The sequence below is a fragment of the Lygodium microphyllum genome, chromosome 24 (genome assembly GCF_053477565.2).
Source record: "Lygodium microphyllum isolate KBCC chromosome 24, Lygodium_microphyllum_v1.1.10, whole genome shotgun sequence".
Lineage (NCBI taxonomy): Eukaryota > Viridiplantae > Streptophyta > Polypodiopsida > Schizaeales > Lygodiaceae > Lygodium > Lygodium microphyllum.
The window spans coordinates 73,236,050-73,261,930 of NC_141158.1; the positions used below are offsets into that span (position 1 = coordinate 73,236,050).

Below are 25,881 nucleotides of genomic sequence, written 5' to 3' on the forward strand. Positions count from 1 at the left end.
TCTGCATCTCCTACATCATCCACAAACAGGTCCCGCAAGTCCTTCCACATAAGGTGGTACATGGTCTTCTCCTTCCAAGCATGAAAGCCTTCTCCATTGAACTTGGCTATTTGCTCAAGTTCTGCCATGTGGATCAGCTTCAAATAGCTGAGATAATATTAGAAAGTGTTGCCCAAGAACACACGTAGATTAGTGCCAAATAGCACTAGTTGAGTATCAATGAATACTATGCTTGAAGATTTAAAGATTTTTATATTGAGCTTGATGTTGTTGGTGATTTCTCTCCTTTTTTCTGATTGATGGGAAAGAACTTACTCAAAAATTGAGTGAATCACCAAATCACAGTTGCAGGAACTTCCTTGAGCTAAGAGAGGTGTGAAAATGAAGTGAAAAGAAAGTTTGAGGTGAAATGGGTATGGAGTCTTGGTCTTCTCTTGAATCTTTATGGATGACTTCTAAGCTTACTCGGGTACTTCCAGATCTATATTGAGCTCCAAAGAGTGTAGCCGAGTGATTAAAATCACTATTGATAGCTTCAGTGAGAAGAAATAGTGAAAATGTCAAGCTTTGAAGCTTTGGCTATGGCTGCCCATAGAGATGACAGTTAGGGTTTCACAGATTGTGACAGATAGAGAGAGAATTTCGGGGAGCCCTTTTAGCGTGAGATTGTCCCCTTGGGGGTCTTCAAATGCCCCATAAAGATCTGGAGAATCGTGCCTTGTGTTGGATGTTGGACTAGATCGAATCTCTGCCTGTGAAATATGCACCAGATTGACTTTTTTCTGCAATGCCGGGTCTTGTAGGGCACAATGTCGACGTCTGATGTAACAAGCAGGAGCGCCTCAAGTTGGGGAACAATTGTCTTGGAGAGAGCATGAAGAGAGATGCTTTGGTTTGAAAGATCTAAGTGCTTAAATAGAGGTGGGTGCAGGCCGGCTATGGTAGACACAAGGTCAAGATGAAGGTGAAGTTGAAAATGGAGTCATGAGCTGTGGATGTGAGTTGGACAGAGATAACTAGAGGTGAAGAAAGACTGGAGAAGCAGTGTATGGAGCTATGCCATGCTCAGCTGGGCTCTGATACCATGTCAGAAGATGTGGATCTAGAGCATGGCATGAGCTATGGAAGATGGAAGATATAGATAGGATTCATGTAGACATAGACACAGACAAGATCAACTGTCACACAAGTGAATTAGGTTCCAAGATTGAGACTTGGACTCATAAACGCAATCTTGTGTGTTTGACAATGACATAGACACTTGATTGAAGGACAAAAGTACTATGACATTGCATTGAAAAGTGAACCAAGTACATCATTATATAGTCTCTGACATTTCTCCACTCTCCTCACTATGCATGTGGGATTCAGGACATCTCTTCTTGGAGCATACATCATTTGTCATTTCTCAATAGATGGGAGATGAGATTTGAGAATGCCAAATGCTTCGATAGGGCGCGGGAAAGACGGGATGGAAGATGAGAATGACAAATCACAAGTCCATTCAAGATCCAAGAGAGGAAGATGAGAATGGTAAGTGCTTGCTGAATTGGTGTGGAAGCATGGAGGAGAGGAGCACCTTCTGTAGATGAGAGAAGGGTCAAAGTTCAAACAGTCAAAGAGGGGTCAATGGTCAAAGAGAGGGTTTCCAGCTGGAAGGAATCCAAAGAGGGTTTGGGGGGGGGGGGGGGCATGGCTAGAAAAGGGGGTGGGATGAGGTATCCAAGGCTTCCCACCCCCCAAAAAGTGCCTCGCAAGCAGGTGAAATGCACAAGAGTAAAGGCGGGGCTGCAGGGAACAGGGGATGTGGGACGCAAGATGCGCAGGCGAGGCGGCCAAAAATGGCCCAAAATAACGTTAGAAAATGTACGGATTGTATGGAACGAACAGTACCGTACGTTGTACGGAAACAACTATCGGCACATTGCCTTTAGGTGGGAGGTTGTTGGGAATAAAGGGCCACATGCACCCTTAACATATATCTATCACAAAAACCTAAAAGAGGTACAATTCATTGTACCCACACATCGTACATCTCTCACTCTCTACTCTCTAGTGCTGCTCACGTTCTCTCTCTCTCTCTCTCTCTCTCTCTCTCCCCCTCAATCTCTCAGCCATTATCATTGCTGACCATCACATCTCCATTGTGGATTTGTCACGGGGACGTGAAATTTTGAGATGCTTTAATCTTGCTAGTAACATTTGATTAAGTTACCAATCAAATGTGCAAGGTTTTTTAGCACATGTGATGCACACGGCAGTTATTTCATGGGAACGGGCCAAGGACCTCGAGGATGCAGTGGGTATTAAAGGCAAAAGTTGTGTTTAGTTATGCCAACTAGGTTTTGGTGGTCAGTTGGTGCCAGGTTGGACCCTAGGATAATTGTTTGGCCATTAAGTGTCAGTGGTTACACTAGGGACTAGCATTAATTAATTAATTAATGCCAGTCTAAGGGTCAACAGAGGTTGGGAACCACTCCAAGTTGCAAATGGCGTAGCCAATTTCATTCCAGATGGCCATGTTTAATTTTGGGTAGGGTCAAAAGGGCTGAAATTAATTTTCAGAATTAATTAATTTTGAAAAATTAATTTAATGGTTGAAAATGCATTAGGAAGGCTGCCATTTGGCAAAACTTTCCCATGCAACTAGGGAGAAGGTTGTTGGAGGGTGGTGGAAGCTGAATGGTAGCCATTCGGAGCTTGGTGGGGGGAGAGGAGGTGATCAAATTTGGCTCTGAGAGGTGACGACGACTGATCGCGTGCCGCGACAGGACAGGGGGCAGCAGGTTTTCTCTTCCGCCTCAAGAGAGGCGGCGGTAGGAGAGGAGGGCTCGCAAGCTGAGCTGGTGTTTTACCCCCTTTTGAAGCTGTTGGTGCCATCAGATTTGTCATTAGAGCTAGGAATCAGGAAATACATTTCAGTTGATTTTCTCTCTTTCTACAGCATTCTCTCATCTCCTCTAGTCTATGCTCAAGTATTCTCAGCAATTCTCAGCCATTGGTAGCAAAGTACAGCCAAATTTGGTGGACAGCAGAGAGTCTACTGCTGTAAACCCTAAATTACAGCAGTAATTAGGGTTTAGCAGCCACTTTGGGACCCGTGCCATCAATCAAAGGCATTGTACACTGAAACCAGCACCGGAAATTCGTGGAATTGTGAGGATTTCAGATGACAGCCCATCTATTGTGAATTTGGGGCAGCATTTGACCAGTTGGGGTTCCATTAGAGCAAGTCCTGGGTGAAAATCAAGGGGCAATTTGCCCGAATGCTTTGTTGATTATTGGAACAGCAAGGGGCTTTTGAATCAGCCAAGGAGATTGTGAAATCTCGGCTTGTAATTTATCCAGCAATTGAAATTAAAGAAATACCAAAAGTGGTGCCAGTTTTGGGGCCAACAAGGTGTCCACTATCCAAGTTTATGAAGGTAAAGTGAGCATTTTAGTTTATGTTTATTTGCTAATTGCTGTAATTAAGTGCTTAATCAGGTTAAACCACCCTATTCGAGAAGGAAGGCTGGTTTCATGGTTCCATTGCCGGGATAATCACTCAATCTCTTGATTTGGTGAGCCCAAGGCACCTGATTGCAAGCCAAAGCTTTGTGCTAGTGCTGATTTTTGTGCTCAGCTGAGAAATTACAGCACAATGTCTTCATATAGTGAGATGGAATCAAGCAGTGATGATGCCTCTCAGTATTGATATTCTCATGGGAATGAAGGAAATGCAATGCCTAATCTTGGACAAGGCTCTCATGATGGACAACAAGCTGAAAATGTTGCTGTTGGGCAAGATGCAAGGCCTTCTAGCCGTCATGAGGTAGATGACCAGCAAAGTGAAGAGGAATTTGATGACCAGTTCAAGAATCGGATGAGGACAGTAGCAAATCTCTCTGCTGAATTGGCAAAGGATCCTCAGTTCACCTGATTTTTGAATGCTCCGAAGAAGGACAGCAAGGGCAAGAAGAAGAAGTCAACTTCTACACCTTCGGGACAGCAAGGTGCACCGAAGGTAGTGCCAAATTGTTCACTTGAAGCTCCTAAAGAGGCCAATGAAGCTAAACAGTTGGTACCTATGGGGCAAGGAATGCAAATGCAAGGCCATTATGGAAGTGCCAATCCAATGGATTTTGGACAGCCGGGCATGCATGCTATGATGGGGCAGCGAGGATACTTTGGTGATAACACGATTTTTCATGCAATGGTTGGCCAAGGGCCGCATACAGGAATGCATGGCACAAATCCCTATGGTATGCAGCAGCCAATGCATGGTGTGCAAGGCCCATTGTTTTCGGGTATGGCTGGAAATGTGCAAAACCCTATGTATGGTAGCATTGGCTTGATGTCTAGGGTACAAAGTGGAATGTTTGGCAATGCATCTACAACCCCCGAATGCTTATGGGGCTGAAGGAATGATTGTTGGTCATCCAAATGCTTCATTTGGGCTTGGTCATGATGTAAATACAACAAATGCACTCTTTTTGCAGCAGCCAGTGTATGACAACTTGACTCCCAAAGGGGAAGCAAAAGACTATGATGAAGGTGGAAAAGCAGTGAAGTTTGAGTCCTTCAATGGTGCACAAGATAGGCTGAAAGCTTTGACCTTCATTCAGCAGTTTGATGTAGCCTTTTCAGGGGGAAACTTCACCGAATCCTCTAAGATTCGAAAGGCAGCCACTTTCTTGAAGGGGAATGCATTGCAGTGGTGGTCCACGCTCCTGATGCAAGGTAGAGCACCGTCAACATGGGTACAATTCAAGCAAATGTTTGCATCGAATTGGTTGACTAGTACCTTTGAGGTGGATATCATGACAGCTTGGAACAAGCTTGATGCTAAGGAATGCAAGAATTTAGAGCAATACAATAAGAAGTTTTGGGATGCATTGCTGCCCGTCACTTCTTATAATGCTGTACCCCTTCATGAGCAAGTGGAAAAATATGTATGTGGGCTGCCCAAAGGAATCAGGGATTTTTGCATAAAATCCATCGTGTCTAGCGTGTCTCAGCTCATAGAGACTGCTGCTACAGCCGATGCTTTGCTGCGTGGAAAGGATTCAGGCTTCCAAGAGAGCGGGGAGAAGCCGAATAAAGAGTTGTTTAAGGCTGAGAAAAGGGGCATATCTGAAAACCAGCTTGAAAAGAGGCCAAAACAACAAAGAAAGGGCTCGAAAACATTGGCACAACGTAGGAAATTGATGGCTACAAATAAATGCTTTATTTGTGAACACAAGGGTCATATTGCAAAGAACTGTCCCAATAGGCAGCAAGCTGCAAAATCAGAAAATTAGGGAGATCCTAAGGGTAAAAGGCCCAAAACATCAGTGGGATTGGTGCCCGATGTTGTTAGTGATCAGCCCAATGATGATGCTACTGAGTTGTGCAGAGCATGGGGCAAAATTAGGGATCAGCATGCATTGGTATTCTTTCATAAAAAACAACATCCCTGCTGACAAAAACCTTCTTTGTAACGGGATCATAGAGTCTGTAGCCTTTGCTCTCACTGCTATATCCCATAAAAATGCACTTAACAGCCTTGTTGTCCAACTTTTTTCTAAGTACCTGTGGAATATGGGCATAGGCAAGACACCCAAAGGTACGGAAGTGGCCAACAGAAGGTTTACGGCTGTTCCAAGCCTCAAAAGGTGTGATGGTCTTCAAGGCTTTGGTAGGGCATCTGTTCAAAATATGGCAAGCACACATGACTGCTTCCATCCAAAAACTATGAGGCAAGCTCTTTGCCTTCAGCATATATCTGGCCATCTCCATGAGTGACCGATTCTTCCTCTCTGCTACCCCATTTTGCTATGGAGTATAGGCAGTAGTGTACTGATGGACTATGCCTTTCTGCTTCAAAAAAGAATTCAGCATAGAGGACATGTATTTCCCCCCTCGGTCCGAACGGAGAGTCTTAATGTTGCATCTAGATTGATTTTCAACAAGTGCACTGAAAGCCAAAAATGCATCATACACTTCTGACATCTTTTTCAAATAGTAGACCCAACAAAAACGTGTAAAGTCATCAATGAATGTCACAAAATAGTAACAACCGCCCAATGACATTGTTTGCATAGGCCCACAAACATCTGAATGCACCAACTGCAATTTGGTTGTTGCTCTGAAAGCAACATCACGGGGAAATGAGAAACGATGCATTTTCCCCAAAATGCATCCCTCGCATAAGTGCTCAGGAGGTCTCTCCAAGAGAGGTAAGCCATCCAACATCTGAGTACGCTGCAAAAGCATCAAGCTGCCAAAGTTTACATGCCCCAAACGAGCATGCCATAACTCCGCTTGTATCATAGCAGGAGTAAGAGTGGATGTCAAGTATGCTGACTGATCTACTGAAAGAGCATCCAACTCATATAAACCATGACACAAAGATCCTATCAAGACCAAAGTTATGCGTTCTTTATCTCTAACCATGCAACGGTCATCATCAAATGTGACCTGCAAACCACAACGTGCCAAAGAAGAAATAGATAGCAAATTCTTCTTGATCCTAGGCACAAGCAAAGCATCCTGCAGGCGGAGAATAGAGCCATCAATGGCTGTGAGCTGAATCTCCCCAATACCACGAACATGGTATAATGCATTATTGGCACACTGTACAGATTTCTTAACGGGAGGTGCACTAACTGAAGCAAACAAATCTCTGCGAGATGTAATATGTCTAGAAGTACCACTGTCAAAGAACCAAGTGTCAGTATCCTCTGTAGAGCTAAGTGCTCTATCAGCCCAAGAGATGTCATAACTGCAAGTGTAAAAACAATAGTCCCTGTCTACAACAAAGGACGCGGACTCACTAGCAGTGGAAGGAGTAGTAGAAACAGACATTCCTGACTCCTCCTTCTCTTTGGCAATGCGCTTCCTGCACTCAGTGATATAGTGGCCTGGCTTCTTACAATAATGACATTTTCCCTTTTTAGCTTGCGTCCCCCCTTGTGTCTGATTCTGTGATGTGCCAGAAGTACCAGAACTTTGTGGAGCATTTTTCACCTTGCTGTTTTTGCCTTTCTGTCTTGCCACAAAAGCCTACTTAGAGATTGTAGCATCCACAATACTATTTTTTCTTGTTTGCTCCTCCTCTAGAAGCAAACTAACCAGCTTAATAAAAGTGAGTGGGTGCTCGGCAATCCTCATGGTTAGGTTCAATGCAGTATAAAAAGACAAGTACGAAGGAGGTAAGGAATTCAAGGTGGTGGATATCAACTGTGCATCCGAAAAGTACTCATCTACATTCATGAGCTGCTCCCGCAAGTCTTGAATCTTATTCAAGTGATCCTGCATAGAATCACCCTCATTCATCTTCAAAGTCTCTAACTCTTTCTTCAAGAAAGAGATTCGAGTCTCATTCTTTCCTGCAAACATATGCTCCAAAGTCAGCCATGCATCTTGTGAAGAAGATGCTGAACGAATATGAGGGATGATGGACCGCTGAACTGCCAAAGCAATCAACGACAAAGCCTGTGCATCACGTGTATCCCAAGATTTTTGAGCTGCAATTCTTGGAGGAAGTGGCTGAGGTGGAGCGGGCTGAGGTCCCCGTTGTCCATGTGCCCCTTGAGGAGGAGGAGTAACGGGAGCTACAACTCTTGGTTGAGTTTCCTCTCCACTGACATAATCCCATAAATTCTTAGCCACTAATACATTCTTCATCATGAATGACCATAGCGAATAATTGTTTCCGTCCAATCTGTCTTCCTTGGATACATACGTAAATACATCACCTTCCTGATTTGCCATGATGACAAATTTCCAAAGACAAATGAGCAATGTCAAAGCAGTAAGGATTGGAAATCTGAAAATTTCCAGAAATTGCAGCAAGCACACTTTTGCAATTAATGTGCAAGGGTGTACTTTGTCAAAAACTGTCTTTAATGCACGCTTCCCAAGGTGCAAACAGTGCTCTGCAACACTGTAATATCAAAATCCCCAAAATTTCTGCCTCAAATGTGTTCAAAACAGTCTTTCTGTGACTGTAACTACAGTTCATATGCAAATATCCTCAAAATACATAAAAGCCCCAAAAATTTTTATGAATGTGTCTAGAAATTTGCATTCAATTTGTCCCACACATGTATCCTATATGTTGTGCTTGCTGCGTAGGAACCCCCTCTTCCAGAACTTTGTTCTGGAATAAAATGATTTAAAAAAATAAAATAAAATAAAAAATACCTTAGTGATAACAGGTTGTCGTTGACGACAAGCGGGTGTCAAGGGGTGACGTGAGGACAGTTAGGCGGGTAGGACGTCGCAGGCGAGCGGGCGTTTGAGCTGCTGCGAGTTGGCGCAGTGGCGAATCGATGGCGTAGAAGACCAGTCTGTAGAGGCGTCGCAGCTGGCAAGGTTGCTGACGGGTGGCACAGGATGTATGACAGACGACGCTTCTGGACGTGATGACTACAAGCAGGCGGCACTAGCAATTGTTGACGGGCAGTACTGGCGAGCTGGATACTGGCGGACTTGACGTTTGGCAGGTGGCGTGGCAGACTAGACTGGCAGGACAGCAGCTAACGTTTGGCACTTCAGACTGACTGACGGGCGTGTTATCAGGACGTGGCCAGTACAACAGACTGGCGTGTGGCACAAGAAGCAATCGAGCTACTGCAGGTTGTGGCGAATCTGACGGGCAGAGTTAAGCAGAGCCAGAAGCCCCCAAAGGCTGAGTGGAGCTGAGAAGAACCTGAGCTTCAGCTGAACAGAGCCAATGCTGCTCTGATACCAAATGCGAGGGAGTGATAGGATCGAGGTGCAGCTGAGAGTGCAGTAGACAGTGTGAGAGTGAGAGAGACAGAGTGAAGCATGACACCCAAGAGAATAGGCTGAAAGAGTGTAACATGAAAGTACAAAGTACAACCCTTAAACCTTAGGGTTGTAGGGGGTGTTCACACCCGACACACGGTAAGTGCCCATAAGTGTGTAACATAAGCACATATGAAAATAAGACTATAAGTCTGGGGGAAAAAACACCTCCTACCGAGAGTAAAAAGTGCCCCAGTGTCCTACTGATCACCGACACTCCCATATGAGCGTAGGCGTAAGTGAGGCGTGAGTCAAATACCCAACACCAATGTCCAACATTGATTGGTAAATGTTTGTGTTTCAAAATTTCATTAATTATTACTTGTTGTAATTAAGTTATAATCAGGTTGTTACCACCCCTCCACGAAAGGAAGGCTGGTGTCATGCCATGCTATTTTAACATTCACTAGTAGAGATCGGAGTATGTGCTAAAAGACACGAAGCAGCCAATGCCATTTCTTTCCCGAAGTGTGCTACAGATTTCGGCAACAATTGGGTCAGTATGTTGGCAACTGTCTTAACACTCCCATGCTGGCTACTCAAGGTTCCTGTCTTTCGCCAAAATGATAGGCCTTGGCAAACTAAGAAAATAATTGCAAAGAGTGATATAAATACAATTGTCTACATCAGTTTAATATTGAACCCATTCTTGGTTCTTTCATATCATAGGACACCTACTCAGCGGTTGTCACCTACTAAGCAGTTGTCGCCTGTGATCATTTTATCATCTGCACTGCTGATCCTCCTCCTTTGCTGAAACCAGCCTTCCTTCTTGGATAGGGTGGTTTAACCTGATTAAGCACTTAATTACAGCAATCAGCAAATAAACATTAGCTGAAATGCTCACTTTACCTTCATAAACTTGGATAGTGGACACCCTGTTGGCCCCAAAACTGGCGCTCCTTTCGGTATTTCTTTAATTTCAATTGCTGATGGATAAATTACAAGCCAAGATTTCACGATCTCCTTGGCTGATTCAAAAGCCCCTTGCTGTCCCAATAATCAGCAAAGCATTCGGGCAAATTGCCCCTTGATTTTCACCCAAGATTTGCTCTAATGGAATCCCAATCGGTCAAATGCTGCCCCAAATTCACAATAGATGGGCTGGCATATGAATTCCTCACAATTCCACGAATTTTCGGTGCTGATTTCAGTGTACAATGTCTTTGACTGATGGCACGAGTCCCAAGGTGGCTGCTAAACCCTAATTACTGCTGTAATTTAGGGTTTACAGTAGTAAACTCTCTGTTGTCCACCAAATTTGGCTGTACTCTGCTACCAATGGCTGAGAATTGCTGAGAATGCTTGAGCATAGATTGGAGGAGATGAGAGAATGCTGTAGAAAGAGAGAGAATCAGCTGAAATGTATCTTTTGATTGGTAGCTCTGATGACAAATCTGATGGCACCAATAGCTTCTAAGGGGGGGGAAAACATCAGCTCGGCTGACGAGCCCTCCTTTTCTACTGCCGCCTCTCTTGAGGCAGAAGAGAAATCCTGTTGCCCCCTGTCCTGTCGCGGCGCGTGATCAGTCATCGTCGCCTCTCAAAGCCAAATCTGATCACCTCCTCTCCCTCTAACAAGCTCCGAATGGTTGCAATTCAGCTTCCACCACCCTCCAACAGCCTTCTCCCTAGTTTCATGGGAAAGTTTTGCCAAGTGGCAGCCTTCCTAATGCATTTTCAGCCATTAAATTAAATTTTCAGAATTAATTAATTCTGAAAATTAATTTCAGCCCTTTTGACCCTGCCCAAAATTAAACATGCCCTTTTGTAATGAAATTGGCTATGCCATTTGCAACTTGGAGTGGTTCCCAACCTCTGTTGACCCTTAGACTAACATTAATTAATTAATTAATGCTAGTCCCTAGTGTCACCACTGACACCTAATGGCCAAACAATTGTTCGAGTGTCAACTTGGCACCAACTGACCACCAAAACCCAGTTGGCATAACTTAACAAAACTTTTGCCTTTAACACCGACTGCATCCTCGGGGTCCTTGGCCCGTTCCCATGAAATAACTGCCATGTGCATCACATGTGCCAAACAACCTTGCACATTTGATTAATAACTTAATCAAATGTTACTAGCAAGATTAAAGCATCTCAAAATTTCACGTCCCTGTGATAGACCTCCCCCCTTGAAAACCTTGCGATCTTCCTCGATTGCATTGCATTGGGCCAAAGCAAAAGTATATTGCACTGGAATTTCTGTTTGGTATGACATTCATCACAACATTGGCCACTGTTGTCAAACCGTTGCATATGTGCAAAACTTATTGAAAATTTCCAGCCAGCAAAACATAATAGAAAACTGAAAAACAGTCGAAAATTGTTGCTAGAAACCATTGGATGCATCCATAACTCATGTTTCTCAACTGTTCTGACTTCAAAACCACAGTAAAGCATATTCTCAGCATAAACCATGGCTGAAACTGTCAGTGACATTCATTTACATGCGGCTGTCCATGGAATCAGCTGTAAACCATTAAAAACTGAGCATGACCTGATCATAAACTGATCATGGACTGATATGAGAACTGATCACAGATGGCTGCAAATGTGACTTGAAACTAATCACAAGATGATGGTAAAAAAAAACTGATCAGAAACTGATGCAAAAACTAATGCAAAACTGATTACAAAGTGATCATAAACGGTTCTCAAACTGATCAAAAATTGAGCTGAAACTAATAAGAAATTGATCTCAAAACTGAGGCAAAAACTCATGCCAAACTGGTCCAAAAACTCATGCATAAGTATAGTCTCAGAGCTGCGGTGACAACCATACTCATATACATGTATCTCACAATGACTAGTACATGGAGTAGTGACCTCATGGCAGACATACTGTCAGCACAGTACCTTGGATGCATGCTGAATACATCCGAGATCCACTACATACGAGAGTTGTCCAAAGCCGGTGGAGTGGAAGTGTACCTTCCCCTTGAGCATCAGGCAATGCTCCGGACCCCCGCTCTGCTGAACGTGAGTAAGCCCGATCCAAAGTCAGCTCTAACTGAAAGGCATCGAGATAAAGTTGCAATAACGGAGGATGGTCTACTAAGTCATCCTTTTCAATCCATTTTGCATCCATTGGTGAATAGTTTTGAAACTTCACTAAATATCTTGTGGAAACTTTACCTCTGACCTTCCTTTCCTTATGTGCCAAAATCTGCTCGGGTACCAAAATCTCATCTAGTTCCTTAACCTTTGGCTGAATTTTAGTAGATACATCTTCTGGCACATCACCACGAAAATGTCTCAACAAACTGACATGAAAGGCATTGTGTATCCGCCAATGTGGAGGTAATTTCAGCCGATATGCAACATCAGTGACCTTTTCCAACACTTGAAAGAGCCCATAGTATGTCATGCTTAACTTTGGATACAACATCTCTATTCCCTTCATCTTTTTCACCCTTGCCTTTTCGAAACGCAGCAATACATAATCGCCCTCTGCAAACTGCAAAGCATGTCTATGGCGATCAGCTGCCCGCTTTTGTTTGTCGTGTGATCTCTGAAGTGCATACTTTATCTTTGCATAGGCTGCATCCAAGCTTTCCACAAAGTGATCAACCTCAAAGATCTTATCCTTAGTGTGTAAAATAGGTGGAACCTTCTTGCCACCCTCAACCACCTCAAATGGAGCCTTGCCAGTGGAACTATGTACTGTATTGTTGTATGCAAACTCAACCAATGGCAAATACTGCTGCCACTGTCTTGTGGTCTTAAACATAGTATCTCAAAAGATCCAACACTGTGGAATTTTCTTTCTCAGACTGACCAAAGGATGATCAGAATTTCATCGTGGTACCCATATTCTCAAACAATTCCTTCCGCAGATAGAAGGATGATGAGAATTTCAGCGTGGTACCCATATTCTCAAACAATCCCTTCCAGAATAGACCGGTCATTTGAGGGTCTCGATCACTGATGATGGACTCAGGCATACCATGATACTTGAAAATCTGCTGCATAAATAATCGTGCCATATGATTAGCCTTTATCTTCTTCCTCACTGGAATGAAATGGGCTTGTTTGCTAAACCTGCAAATAATAGTCCATATCCCATCATTCCCTGTAGGTGTCCTAGGAAGCTCAAAGATAAAGTCCATAGCAATACTCTGCCAAGGCCTATCTGGAATAGGCAAGGGTTGCAACAAGTCCGATATCTTTTGCCTATCATGCTTTACCTTTTGACATATGATGCATGCCCTAACATACTGCTCTACATCCTGCCTCAAAGCTGGCTAATAAAAGAAATGCTCCACTGCCTTGACTGTGGCATCAATACCTCTGTGTCTTGCATACGGAGGAGCATGACTTTCAATGATCACTTTAGGCCTCAACTGCTTTGTGACACACAGTCGTCCATGCATCATTAGAAATCCATCTCTTAGCATAAAATGCTCATGCCTTTGGCCATTGCAAAGCTGATCATAAACATTAGCAAAGTCCGAATCAGCAGCATATTGCTCTTTCATGGCATCCAACTCAGTGTGATAAACCATAGTGATGGCTGAAATTTGTGGCTTATGGGACAGTGCATCAGTCACAACATTCATTTTACCATCAATGTGTACAATTTGAAAATGAAACATAGAGAGAAAATTTGCCCATCTCATATGCTTCTCTGACAACTTTGTTTGCGTCAGAAAGTACCTCAAAGTCTGATGGTCTGTCTGGACTGTAAAATCAGTCCCCCAACAAATAATGTTTCCACGTAGACAGTGCATGAATTACAACCAAGAGCTCTTTCTCTTAAACCTATAAATTCCTCTTAAATTTCCACTGCTGTCCATCTAAATGGCACATCTTTTTTTTGCAAAGCATGTAATGGAGATGCAATTTCAGCGAACCCGCGTGCATACTTTCTATAGTAAGAACATAAACCCAAGAAGTTGCAGATCTCATGAACATTCTTCAAAGCTGGCCATGAACGTATTGCTTCAACCTTAGCGGGGTCCATACGAATACCATCAGCCGATACAATGTCCCAAGAAGTGGATTGTATGCAAAAAGAATTCACTCTTCTTGTCATTGATAACCAGCCTATGCTTACGTAGCTCATTGAAAACAATGTCCAAGTGCTTTCTATGCTCTGTCTCATTCTTTGAATAGACAATCATGTCATCAAAGAAAGTACCCACAAATGCTCTATGTGGCTGAAAGATGCGATCCATCATTCGATTAAAAGTGGTAGGAGCATTCGTAAGTCCAAAAGGCATGACAAGAAATTCATATAACCCAAAAAATGTCTTGAAAGCTGTCTTAGGTACATCCTCCGGTCTAATGCGTGTTTGATGATATCCACTTTTCAAATCTATATGGTTGAATATTGCTGTCCCCTGTAATCTATCCATAACATCATCGATCCAAGGGATCGGAAAGCGGTTCTTTATCGTGATCTTGTTCAGAACGATAATCAATGTACATACGCTATGAACCATCCTTTTTCTGCACCAAAAGCACTGGAAAACAGAAAGGAGATGAGTTGGGCTGAATCTTCCCTTTTTCTAACAGCTCATTTACTTGACTCATAATTTCCTCCTATTGGGCTGCATTGACTCTATAGGGTGGTTTATTAGGAGGGCTATTTCCAGGGATAAGGTCTATGCCATGATCTTCGGGTCTTTCAAGTGGTAGCTGCCCTAGAAGTGACTGAGAGAAGCAATCAGCATACATTTTTTCAGAAATGACATGCGATCCTTCTCTAATTTAGATGTATTCCCAACATTCTCACTATCATCCTTATCCTTAGGAAAAACTAAATACGCTAAAAGATGATTTTTCATTACTTTAGAAATAGCAGCTGTAGATACAACAGGGATAGATTCCCCTTTCAACTTTACATCAAGGGTGTGAGTGTCTTTTCCCTTATGTTGAATAGTGATCTCTTTTGCATATGAATCAATCACTGCATGCATACGGTGGCACCATGGCATACCAAGCGACACATCACAACCCTCAAGTGGAGCAATGTAAAACTCTTCATTGTCCACATATCTCTGTATGCGCAACCAAAGCTTTCCAATGAGTGGTGTGATAGGTTCTGCATGACCCTTACATACCATTCCAACTTCCCCCATGGCTCCTATCTCATCCTCTTTGATGCCTAGATGGGATGCCATGTCACTAGAGATGAAGTTGGCTCGTGCGCCATTATCAAAGAAGATCAATGCATGCTGATCCCTAATTTTTCCCCATGCTCTGCACAACTTAGTAGCATCACCATTGGGCTGATCACTAACAACATCGGCACCAATCCCACTGATGTTTTGGGCCCTTTACCCTTAGGATCTCCCTGATTTTCTGATTTTGCAGCTTGTTGCCTATTGGGACAGCTCTTGGCAATATGACCCTCGTGTTCACAAATAAAGCATTTATTTGCAGCCATCAATTCCCTACGTTGTGCCAATGTTTTCGAGCCCTTTCTTTGTTATTTTGGCCTCTTTTCAGGCTGGATTTCAGATATGCCCCTTTTCTCAGCCTTAAACAACTTTTTATTAGGCTTCTCCTTGCTCTCTTGGAAGCCCGAATCTTTTCCACGCAGCAAAGCATCGGCTGTAGCAACAGTCTCTAAGAGCTGAGACATGCTAGACACGGTGGATTTTATGCAAAAATCCCTAATTCCTTTGGGCAGCCCACATACATATTTTTCCACTTGCTCATGAAGGGGTACGGCACAATAAGAAGTGACGGGCGGCAATGCATCCCTAAACTTCTTATTGTATTGCTCTAAATTCTTGCATTCCTTAGCATCAAGCTTGTTCCAAGCTGTCATGATGTTCACCTCAAAGGTACTAGTTAACCCATTCGATGCAAATATTTGCTTGAATTGTACCCATGTTGATGGTGCTCTACCTTGCATCAAGAGCGTGGACCACCACTGCAATGGATTCCCCTTCAAGAAAGTGGCTGCCTTTGGAATCTTAAAGGATTCGGTGAAGTTTCCCCCTGAATAGGCTGCATCAAACTCCTAAATGAAGGTCAAAGCTTTCAGGCTATCTTGTGCACCACTGAAGGACTCAAACTTCACTGCTTTTCCACCCTCATCATAGTCTTTTGCTTTCCCTTTAGGAGTCAAGTTGTCATACATTGGCTGTTGCAAAAAGGGTGCATTTGCTGTATTTACATCATGACCAAGCCCAAATGAAGCATTTGGATGACCAACAGTCATTCCTTGAGCCCCATAAGCATTCGGAGGTTGTAGATGCATTGCCAAACATTCCACTTTGTGCCCCAAGCATCAAGCCAATGCTACCATACATAGGGTTTTGCACATTTCCAGCCATATCCGAAAACAATGGGCCTTGCACACCATGTATTGGCTGTTGCATACCATAGGGATTTGTGCCATGCATTCCCGTATGTGGCCCTTGGCCAACCATTGCATGAAAAATCGTATTATCACCAAAGTATCCTCGCTGCCCCATCATAGCATGCATGCCCGGCTGTCCAAAATCCATTGGATTGGCACTTCCATAATGGCCTTGCATTTGCATTCCTTGCCCCATAGGTACCAACTGTTTAGCTTCATTGGCCTCTTTAGGAGCTTTAAGTGAACGATTTAGCACTACCTTCGGTGCACCTTGCTGTCCCGAAGGTGTAGAAGTCGACTTCTTCTTCTTGCCCTTGCTGTCCTTCTTTGGAGCATTCAAAAATTGGGTGAACTAAGCATCCTTTGCCAATTCAGCAAAGAGATTTGTTGTTGTCCTCATCTGATTCTTGAACTGGTCATCAAATTCCTCTTCACTTTGCTGGTCATCCACCTCATGATGGCTCGAAGACCCTGCATCTTGCCCAACAACAATATTTTTTTCTTGTTGTCCATCATGAGAGCCTTGTCTAAGATTAGGCATTGCATTTCCTTCATTCCCATGAGAATGTCCATATTGAGAGGCATCATTACTGCTTGATTCCATCTCATTGTATGAAGACATGTTGCTGTAATTTCTCAGCTGAGCACAAAAATCATCACTAGAACAAAGCTTTGGCTTGCAATTAGGTGCCTCGGGCTTACCAAATCAAGAGATTGAGTGATTATCCTGGCAATGGAACCATGAAACCAGCCTTCCTTCTCGGATAGGGTGGTTTAACCTGATTAAGCACTTAATTACAGCAATCAGCAAATGAACATAAACTGAAATGCTCACTTTACCTTCATAAACTTTGATAGTGGACACCCTGTTGGCCCCAAAATTGGCGCCCCTTTTGGTATTTCTTTAATTTCAATTGTTGATGGATAAATTACAAGCCGAGATTTCACAATCTCCTTGGTTGATTCAAAAGCCCCTCAAATTCACAACAGATGGGCTAGCATATGAAATCCTCACAATTCCACAAATTTCCGGTACTGATTTCAGTGTACAATGCCTTTGACAGATGGCACGGGTCCCAAGGTGGCTGCTAAACCCTAATTACTGCTGTAATTTAGGGATTACAGCAATAAACTCTTTGTTGTCCACCAAATTTGGCTGTACTCTGCTACCAATGGCTGAGAATGCTTGAGCATAGATTGGAGGAGATGAGAGAATGCTGTAGAAAGAGAGAAAATCAGCTGAAATGTATCTTTTGATTGGTAGCTCTGATGACAAATCTAATGGCACCAACAGCTTCAAAACAGGGGGGGGGGGGGGGGGGGGGAGGGTAAAACACCAGCTCGGCTGGCGAGCCCTCCTCTTCTATCGCCGCCTCTCTTCAGGTGGAAGAGAAATCTTGCTGTCCCCTGTCCTATCGCGGTGCTCGATCAGTTGTCGCTGCCTCTCAAAGCCAAATCTGATCACCTCCTCTCCCTCTACCAAGCTTCGAATGGCTGCAATTTAGCTTCCACCACCCTCCAACACCCTTCTCCCTAGTTGCATGGGAAAGTTTTGCCAAGTGGTAGTCTGCCTAATGCATTTTCAGCCATTAAATTAATTTTTCCGAATTAATTAATTCTGAAAATTAATTTCAGCCCTTTTGACCTTGCCCAAAATTAAACATGCCCATCTATAATGAAATTGGCTAGGCCATTTGCAACTTGGAGTGGTTCCCAATCTCTGTTGACCCTTAGACTAGCATTAATTAATTAATTAATGCTAGTCCCTAGTGTCACCACTGACACTTAATGGCCAAACAATTGTCCGAGGGTCCAACCTGGGACCAACTGACCACCAAAACCCAGTTGGCATAACTTAACAAAACTTTTGCCTTTAACACCCACTGCATCCTCGGGGTCCTTGGCCTGTTCCCATGAAATAACTGCTATGTGCATCACATGTGCTAAACAACCTTGCACATTTGATTAATAACTTTATCGAATGTTACTAGCAAGATTAAAGCATCTCAAAATTTCATGTCCCCGTGACATCTGCTATGGATATGGCTGATCCACAGGAGCCTGGTTCAATTCAGTAGATCTCTATGGTTCTGCCTAGACTCATCTATCCCTCTGTTCCTGAGTTGCAGCAAGCTGTGGCTATTCACCTGCTAGCATGCTGTCGGCGACTGTGTTACTGATGTGACCTTTATACATTGACAAGTCACTGAACAGTGGTTTAATTTAAAGGTATAAGGGTGTGTGTGTGGTGTGTGCATGGTGGATTGGCGATCTCTCCAAATCACTTCTTTGCCCTTGAGTCTGCACCTTTTAGTTGATTCTCTCTCCTTATGAAGGAGTTCCTTTGCACTGTGCAAGTTCACCTGTTTCTCTTTCTGTTACTGGTTTGTGCTCAATTTTGCTCTTTGTCCAGCTATGAAATATTTTTAGCTTTAATGGTCTAGGTAGGTAAAATGTCCAAAATAAATACGAGATCAACACAAACAGTATAACTGAGTGAGAATACAAGATGCCTTACCCTGAACTCCCTTCAAGTTGATTATTTGGAACTTAAATAAGAGAGATGATCATGCAATTGTTTTGATACATATGCATGTGATTTAGCAGCGTGAACTTGTCATAGCAGTATTGCAGGCTAATGTAACTTTTCATTCTGTGGGTGTTTTATTGCATGTCTCAAGTAGTACATAGGTCTGGGTTCTTGGGGCATAAGCATTCAGGTATAAATTCCATGAAGGCGTATGACATTCAAATGTTTAGCTTGTTTTTACTTGCTTTCCTTTTTCAGCTGGAGAAATGTGATGTGCTGAAGCTGAGGAGCACACTCGATGAAGGTTTGATACCAGTATGTCTTCCTTTTCTAACACTAACATCTGGCTATAATTATTTAGGTCAATTAAGCAAATACCATTTTAGTCTGGGAAACTGTAAGACATGCATATTCCTTACCCTTGTTTAAGACACTGATTTGTGCTGTTCAGACTATGCTTAAAGGTTAACATGCAAAGGTGAGAATCCGCCTGCCATTTATTGTATTATTACAACAGGAAACACATAAGAATTATGTTTATGGCTACAGTTAGAATAGAATTTGTGCTGTAGACTGTAGTGACAGATCAGGGCCTCAATGTTGTAACAAAATCTACCCTGATAACAGGGACGCCTATAATCACTGGGCAGAGAGTGATCAGCCCAATGTTGGTTTCATTTTTCATTTCTATTCTCTACTTTGATGATCTTTATGTGCAAACAGCATGATAGAAAAGCACGAGGTGGAAAGCATGTAGGCTATGTGTGATACTGATAGATATGAATGATGAAATACAGTGGAAACATTATGAGGGTGACAAGAAGCTGAGCAATTGATCTGAAAAATGGGCTGTTGGAGTTGCCTAGGCCAGTGAGCACTGCCAACCATGGCACAACATAAGTCAAATGAGCACTGTGCCAGAGCCCATCTTGAAAGACTCTGTCACACAAACTGGATTTATGAGCACACTTAGCCTAGTTGAATGTTTCTCTGTGATTACAAAGCAATTGTTGCCATCAGATATTAGAACTCACTGTATCCCAGCCCATGCCTGTAGCTGCAACTGATCAAGAATATGCCCTATAGAATAAAGGCAGATGCCTAGATCATCGTTCAGTACTCATTTGTTTCTTCATGCCCAAACCTTGGCTGTTAATTTGTGTCATGACATTACAAAGCTAAACTCACGAGCCAGAATCTTCATGCTTGACTGACTAAAACTATATGTTTGTAGGTGAAAGAGCTTAACCCCAACCTGGAGATTTGAGATGGAAAGGAACATTGGGGAGAAGGGGGAAAGATGGAGAAGATGGGAACAAAGGCTGTATGTGCTCCTCTTTGATTTGGAGGAGGTGGCCATGTTAGTAACATTTGTGTACTTAAAAGTTGACATACCACTAGTGTAACACGGCATGATGGTTGTGAGAATTGAGGAAGGTTGGACAAGGTAGGCTATTTCGTGGAAGGACCCTTGAGATGTATAGACGTGGCGAAAGCATCAAGCTGGACAAAGGCCATGCTGTGCATGAGACAGAGACTTTGATTTGGCCAAATCAATTTCCAACCTTGCAGCCATAGCAAATATATTTAGAGATGTTATGAGATTGCATCCATTTTGCTCTTCATTTATGAGCATGAGAAACAAGTCATCATGTGTGCACTTGTGCCAAGAGATATGAAGTAAAGGACATCACAGTTAGAGCTTCCTCTAACCACGTGCTACCACTTGGCGCTTGATTCCAGCCTGCCTTCGCTTTCACTCTATAGCTGTCGCTTGGTACCTTGGAGTTGTCACCTACAATCAAATTACTGCGTTTGATGCTTACATCATCATCAGGTGTTGTCACCAATAGTCTGGAGCTTTCGCCTTGAATTTCTCTCTCCTTTGTTTGTTGCGTTTGCATTTAACAACTGTTGCCCGGTTTTTCTCTCTCCTTAAATACGTGTGTTCTTAGTCTCTCTCATGCATTGCCGTTTGCATCAGATCCAACCTTCCTTGGCTGTGTTTGCTGTGTTCGACACACAGAGGCTACTTTGCTGTGATTCAGGATAGTTTGGAGTATAATATGCTCTACAGCTCATAACCCTTGCCTTGATCCTAGAGATACGAGAGTTCTAGGTTTAGTATTCATTGCATAGTGTGACATGAGTACTGTATATTCAATATTCATTCACTTCATTATTCATTGTGTTCACCGTCTCTGACTTACCCTAACCCTAACCCTAACCCTAATTGTGTTTTGTATTTATCAGTTAGTGCTTTGTCGTAAGATTGGTTTTGTGTTTTCTGCGTTTAGAGCATTTCTTTACATGGTATCAGAGCTAGGTACTCTTTGAGAAACCTTGGCTTTTGATTGGAAAGATCATTTGCAAAAGCATGAACAATAGAAGGGTTAGATGACTTTGAACACATGCACAACACTGTTGTAGTCTCCACAACCAAACATGAACAGAAACGATTAGGAGAGGGTCTCTTAGCTTACTACTACCCGATTTGACATGGGCAGAGAATCATCAGACTACCGTGGAGTCGATAGACCATATCAATTTTCTACCGCTGAGTGTGATCTTATCCTTATGCATAGGGCTCAACAGGAGCTTGAAGGTAAGCTTGAGTTTTCTTCTTTAGATTCGATGCACAGAACGAATGATCTTGCAAGACCTTCGAAATTTCCACTATGGACAAGCCATACGCAAGTGGAACCGCGCTTCGATTATACATCACTTCCACAATACTTGTTTTCTTCAATGCCACGTACGAATCCTATTATTTCAGATTCTATGCCAATTGATTCTGTATTTTGTGTTGGATCACGAGATGCTCATCAAGAAGAGACTCTTCATCAAAACAGGCTTCGGTTTCATATGGACCTATGTCCATTTTGGTACCTTTGCAGTAATCGGCACTCATTGGACATTTGCAGTCTATTTTTGCCTATCCATCTTTACCCTCTTCTCCTTCTTATTCACCAACACTACCACTATCTTATCCTCCATCTTATCCCATCTATTCATTTTTCTAGACGTCTCATGGGTCAAGCTACACCACTTGGTCAAATTTGATGAGACATGACTCTCAAAACCTATGGAATTTAGTATAGGGGTTGGAACCCCAACTAGATTCTGCCCGTGTTGCATCGGAGGCCGTCTACTCATAGAAGACTCGTAATGCCTCTGCTATTGTTGAGCTTATGTAGGGCTTGTTGCTTGAGTTTCACTCTCAGCTTCAGCATTTCGACATAGCATTTGAGCGTTGGGCATAGTTGATTGATTGCTATGCAGCTCGGGATAGGACCCGAGCGTCGTATCAATTTGGATCATGAGCTCCAAAATTTCAAAATCACAGACAAGGATGACTTGAAAGTCAAGTTGATGGACTATCGGCGTCTTCTCGCCGAGCTCTCAACCATTGGGGATTCTGAGTCCTTTGATGATCAAGTTATCCTATTTCTTAACAAGTTGCCAAGAAAATATTTCCATCTTGTGTCGTTGGTGATTTCACAGCCTCAGATGCCCACCTTTTATGAGTTCGAGTATTAGGTGTTGCGTTACGCACAATTGTTCGATCAGTTTTATAACACGTCCTCAATAGAGGAGACTCTAGTTGCATCTTCTCAAAGGGGGCAACAGGGGAAGGGCAAACAATACTCAAATTAAAATCAAAATCAAAATAGGGCTAGTGAATCGCAAGGAACCACTCAATCTTCACTTAAACTTGGATGACAGAATGTATCTAAGAAGAAAAAGTATTGTCAACATTGTCAAAAGGCTGGCCATTATGATGACGAGTGTTGATCTAAGGCAAGAGGCACACAACCAAAATCTAAGAATTAGACCTCTGTACCCTAGTTGGGTAACTCCCAACAGGAAAAGCAGGGTGGTGGCAATGTCAGAGTGCAGCGGTGCGGAAGCGTAGGACTGAGAGAGAGAGAACGCAGAGGGAGAAGAGAGAGAAAGAGACAGTGGACGATGAAGATCTGCTGTATAAAGAATGCTGAATACAAAGATATGCAGATATATATACGGGCGCAGTGCGCTGGACTGCGTGTCTCCACCTCGACGATGCAACCTGCTGTTCACCTCGAAGTCCGCTGCAGTCTGCACTGTTTGCTGTCTGAAATCTGCGAATAGAGACGGAATCTGCGCATGTCACCGGTCTGTAATCTGCGAGCAGAGAAGTGTACCAGACTGCTGAGAATGTCGGGTATAAATAGCTAAGAAACGGGGCAAAAGAGGGCGCCAGAAATAGCCAGGCGGCCGACTGGCTGCTGCAAGTCGGACTGCCACGTGGCAGTCCGATTGTGCAGTCCGACTGCATGCAATCCGACTGCACCAGGCCTGCCCTGCTGACCTGATCTGATCTCTAACACCCCCTCTCAGAGCCTGGGTAGGGCAGAAGCCTGAGGGATCTAGAATGTCTCCGAAGTAGAGTCTGAGGAAGTTCCTTCGTAAACAAATCCGCAAGATTGTCCTCCGTCTTGCAATACTCCACAGTGATGGTCTCATCCAGAAGCTTTTCTCGGATGAAGTGGTACTGGATCTCAATGTGCTTCGTCCGGGCATGAAAAACAGGGTTCCTTGCCAAGGCAATGCAACTCTCATTGTCACATCGCAGCAATGTAGGACGAGTCTGGGGGCACCCAAGCTCCTCCAATAATCTCCGAAGCCACACAACCTCGCATGTGGTGGAAGACGCGGCCCGATACTCCGCCTCAGTAGACGAAAGGGCTACCGTGGGCTGCTTCTTACTACTCCATGAAATAACACCTGCACCCAAAGTAAAACAGTAACCTGTAGTAGACCGCCTGTGGTCCACGTCACCGGCCCAATCTGAGTCGCTCCAACCTGCAAGTACAAGATTTGACCCATCTGTCCCTGCGGGGTAATGAATCCCTAAATCAGACGTCCCCCTCAAATACCGAAGTATCCTTTGAGCAGCCTGCCAATGCACCGTCTTAGGTTCACTCATGAACCCTGCCAAGAGCCCAACAGCAAAACAGAGATCAACCCTAGTGTTGAGAAGCCAAATCAAAGACCCAATCAACTGTCGATAGCGGGACGCATCCGCCAAAGGAGAAGCTGAATGGGAAGTGGCCTTCCAATTCGGATCCATAGGAGTAGATAGGGCTCGACAATCCTCCATCTCAAAAGACACCAAGAGCTCCTGTACATATCTCTGTTAAGAGATAAAGATCCCCCTCTAAGACTGATAAATCTCATGGCCCAAAAAGAAATGGAGTAGACCCAAGCCCGTCATCTCGAACGTCCGATGTAAAGCTGACTTCGTCTCTTGGACCTGCTGTGCATCATCACCTGTGACAATCAAATCATCAACATATAAGACAAACAGCACACAACCATCCTCGGAAGTGTGAACATACAGCTGCGGATCGGCCTTGGACCGCCGATATCCCAACTGAGACTGGAGGAACGAATCAATCTTCTCGTTCCATGCACGCGGAGCCTGCTTGAGGCCATACAAGGCCTTCTTCAACCTGTAGACGTTCCCATCTGAAGATCCAAAGCCAGGAGGCTGCTCAACATAGATCTCCTCCTTCAAATCACCATTGAGGAAGGCCGACTTCACATCCAACTGATAAACAGGCCATCTCTTATGGCCAGCCAAAGCAGCTCTAATGGTCGCCATACGAGCTGTGGGGGAAAAAGTGTCATGACAGTCAATCCCGGGGCGCTGTGCAAAACCTTTAGCAACAAGGCGAGCCTTGTGCTTATCCAAAGTACCATCGCTTAGGTATTTGGTCTTGAAGACCCACTTGACTCCAATCACCTTCTTCTTCGGGGGGCAGGGCACGAGTGACCAAGTGCCATTCCTCTCAATAGCCTCCAACTCGGCTTCCATAGCTTTCTTCCATGGTGCGGACTGTAAAGCCTCCTTCACGGAGGTGGGCTCTCGATCCTGCATAACACGGGTCATCAAACAATAGTTGGAGCAAACAAGCTCTGTAGAATATCCTTGGTGCCTCCGTGACCGTCGCGGACCATCGTGCGGTCCCCACTCCTCAGGAACCCCCTCGATCCCTGAATCACGGAGTGTGTCATGGGCCCAGCGAGGAGGAGGCCGAACCTCCCCTCGACGTTCTCCATCAGCAGAAGACTCTGGAATATCCACCGGCGGTAACTCCGTAGAGGTGTCCGGTGGAACAGTAGACTCTGTGTCAGAAACAGAATCATAATCAAAAGGCATGGGCTCCAGTGGAACTGTAGAAGAAGCCCAACTCTCCCCTGGATCTCCAAGAACGGGATGCTCCTCACCCGTTGAAGTAGCCGGAACCTCCATAAACCGCACATCACGTCTAGTGTACACATCCCGCTTGACGGGATCATACAGTCGGTAGCCTTGGGACTGGGAGCTATAGCCAACAAATACCTGTTTTCGGGAAGCTACTTCAAATTTATCACGGTGAGCCTTGGGAATGTGAACATAGGCATCACACCCAAAGACTCGAAAGTAAGAAACATCTGGCTTCGTCCCAAAATAAGCCTCAAATGGGGTCATCCCTTCCACGGCCGAAGTAGGGGATTGATTAAGGATGTGGACTGCAGTAGCCACAGCCTCGGCCCACAGAACCTGAGGGGTCTGTCGGTGCTCCATCATGGTGTGCGCCATCTCGATCACACTGCGGTTATTCCGTTCAAGAATACCATTTTCTTGAGGAGTGTTGGTATTGGCAAACTCCTGGTGAATTCCTCTATCTGCACAAAACCGAGCAAACTCATTAGAAACAAATTCACCTCCCTTGTCGGATCGCAAGGTCTTCAACGTCCGGCCCGATCGGTTCTCCTCAAAGAGAAGCCAATCCTTGAAGTGCGAGAAAGCTTCTGACTTTAGTGCCAAAAAGTAGACCCATGTCATCCTGCTGTAGTCATCCACGATCAGCATGAAGTACGAGCTCCCACGCAGGGACTCATTCCTCATAGGGCCACATAGATCCGTAGATACTAGCTCCATCGGTGAAGTAGACCGCCGCGAAGCTGTGTGGGGAATGGCATCCCTATGCTGCTTCCCCCGAATGCAGGAGACACATGGCTGCTGGCTCACCACTATATCCGGCAACCCTCGAACAAGCTGTCCACGTGACGCCCTCCGAAGATAGTCATAGTTCAGGTGACCAAACCGAGCATGCCATAACTCTGACTGTGACTGTGAGGTAAGAAGAAGAGTAGAGAGGGCGGTGGAAGACTTCAGTTTGTAAATGCCGTTCTCCTCATATCC

The 25,881-nt window shown here is 44.1% G+C and overlaps 1 protein-coding gene across 1 annotated transcript in view; it reads left to right on the forward strand.

Annotated features, from left to right (window-relative positions):
- Nucleotides 1-25,881, forward strand: part of LOC148015242 (Amino acid kinase family protein) — a 54,731-nt gene that overhangs the window by 19,002 nt on the left and 9,848 nt on the right. Inside the window, exon 7 of the mRNA XM_087665559.1 lies at nt 18,906-18,962. Coding sequence (XP_087521685.1) covers nt 18,906-18,962 — 57 coding nt within the window. The remainder of the gene's footprint in view (nt 1-18,905; nt 18,963-25,881) is intronic.